At 48.5% G+C, this 1,385-nt stretch overlaps 2 protein-coding genes across 2 annotated transcripts; both read right to left on the bottom strand.

Annotated features, from left to right (window-relative positions):
• Positions 1–63: 63 nt before the first annotated feature.
• GNI_069460 (kinase phosphorylation protein) lies at positions 64–351 on the bottom strand (the record flags this gene model as incomplete). The annotated part of the gene is made up of 1 exon (XM_011131966.1): positions 64–351. The coding sequence occupies one exon, from the start codon at positions 349–351 to the stop codon at positions 64–66; it is 288 nt and encodes a 95-aa protein (XP_011130268.1).
• A 126-nt stretch (positions 352–477) lies between these two features.
• GNI_069450 (archease) lies at positions 478–1,223 on the bottom strand (the record flags this gene model as incomplete). The annotated part of the gene is made up of 2 exons (XM_011131965.1): positions 478–956; positions 1,096–1,223. Coding segments are annotated over 2 exons (607 nt in total), but the record flags the coding sequence as incomplete, so codon positions are not given.
• Between the last annotated feature and the right edge of the window lie 162 nt (positions 1,224–1,385).

The following is a 1,385-nucleotide window of genomic DNA, read 5'->3' as shown; positions in this document are numbered from 1 at the left end:
CCCTACTGTGAGACTTCATTTAGGCCGGTCTCGGCGCTTCGGCTTACATCTGGTGAAGACGACTTACAGGTGGTGGTCCCTAAGTTCCCGTTCTTTCGCCTTGATTCGTTCCAACTCGTCTCCATCCGCGGGGTTGGTTCCAGCGGCATTTTCCGGTCGTGTCCACCATTCATTGCGCGAGAAGCGGCCTTTTTTGCCTTGCATTCCGACCATCACTGACTGGCCGAGGTAGCACTCTCGGTCTTTGATTGGTTGGCTGGCTACATCCTTCCAATGAAACTGCTCTCTGCCGCCTCGCGCGTGATCTCTGACAGGGGCGTCTGCCCCCCCGCTATTGTTTACTAAATCCATTCGCAAAAAAACACCACCGAGCTTCAGACACAAATCGCACCAAGGTTCTCATTAGACGCAATAATCTCAGACGCACTAATCTCAGACGTACCACTACTCAGACGTACTACTCAGACGCACACCACATTAGATGTCAATCAGCATACAGATCGTCATGACATCAGTGTCAAGAGCGCTCACTTCAAGGTCATGTTTGGTAATCGCCTTAACCTCAGTACCTTGAGAGTGTCGACTACCGTCAAACTTTTCACCATAACATATACCTCGGATACTATCACCCAATACCGAACCCTCACAAGTCAGTGTCGACCAATCGGAACAAATCAACTCTTTCGTCGACGCCTCCATCAATGTTGCAGGCAGCTCCAATTCCATCTCCCGGACCATAAAATATTGGTCGCAGTATAACTCAAACACACAGTTCACCACATTGAAGATAAACTGACTCAAATTCTCAGACTTTGGAATATCCACTGTCATCACTTCCTTTGGCTCTACACGACTCACATCAGTCATATAAGCATATACACCTTTGCATAGACCAACTAAACACTCATCGAACTTTCCCGTCGCTCGGATTCTAACATCAGCCGGATGGTCCTCATCTAAACACAATGACCATTGCCCTCAAGAATTCGGTCCTTATCCCTGCCCTCGAATTCGGTCCTTATCCCTGCCCTCGAATTCGGTCCTTATCCCTGCCCTCGAATTCGGTCCTTATCCTTGTCATAGGATGCCTCTTACATGAGTAGTTTTTAGGATGGTGCGGAACTTTACCGGCAACCGTTGCGACTACTGGAACCTCAGTATTCCTCGAAACATTCAAACCCACAAACCCGGCACCGGTGCCACTCCCTTCACTTCGCCTCCATCTACGGAATAATGAGCTTCAGAAAATCACGTTTTCATTACGGCTTTCTTTTAGTTATACGTTCGGAACCCAACATAAAATTTCTAGTCATTCCCGCACGTCATTCCCGCACGTCATTCAAATAATGTCTACGTACCAACGGGCTTTGGGGGGTTTGGGGGGG

This window comes from Gregarina niphandrodes (assembly GCF_000223845.1).
Source record: "Gregarina niphandrodes unplaced genomic scaffold scaffold00011, whole genome shotgun sequence".
Taxonomy (NCBI): Eukaryota; Apicomplexa; class Conoidasida; order Eugregarinorida; family Gregarinidae; genus Gregarina; species Gregarina niphandrodes.
Note: the sequence above shows the minus strand (reverse complement) of the source record. Positions and strands in the feature narration are given on the sequence as shown.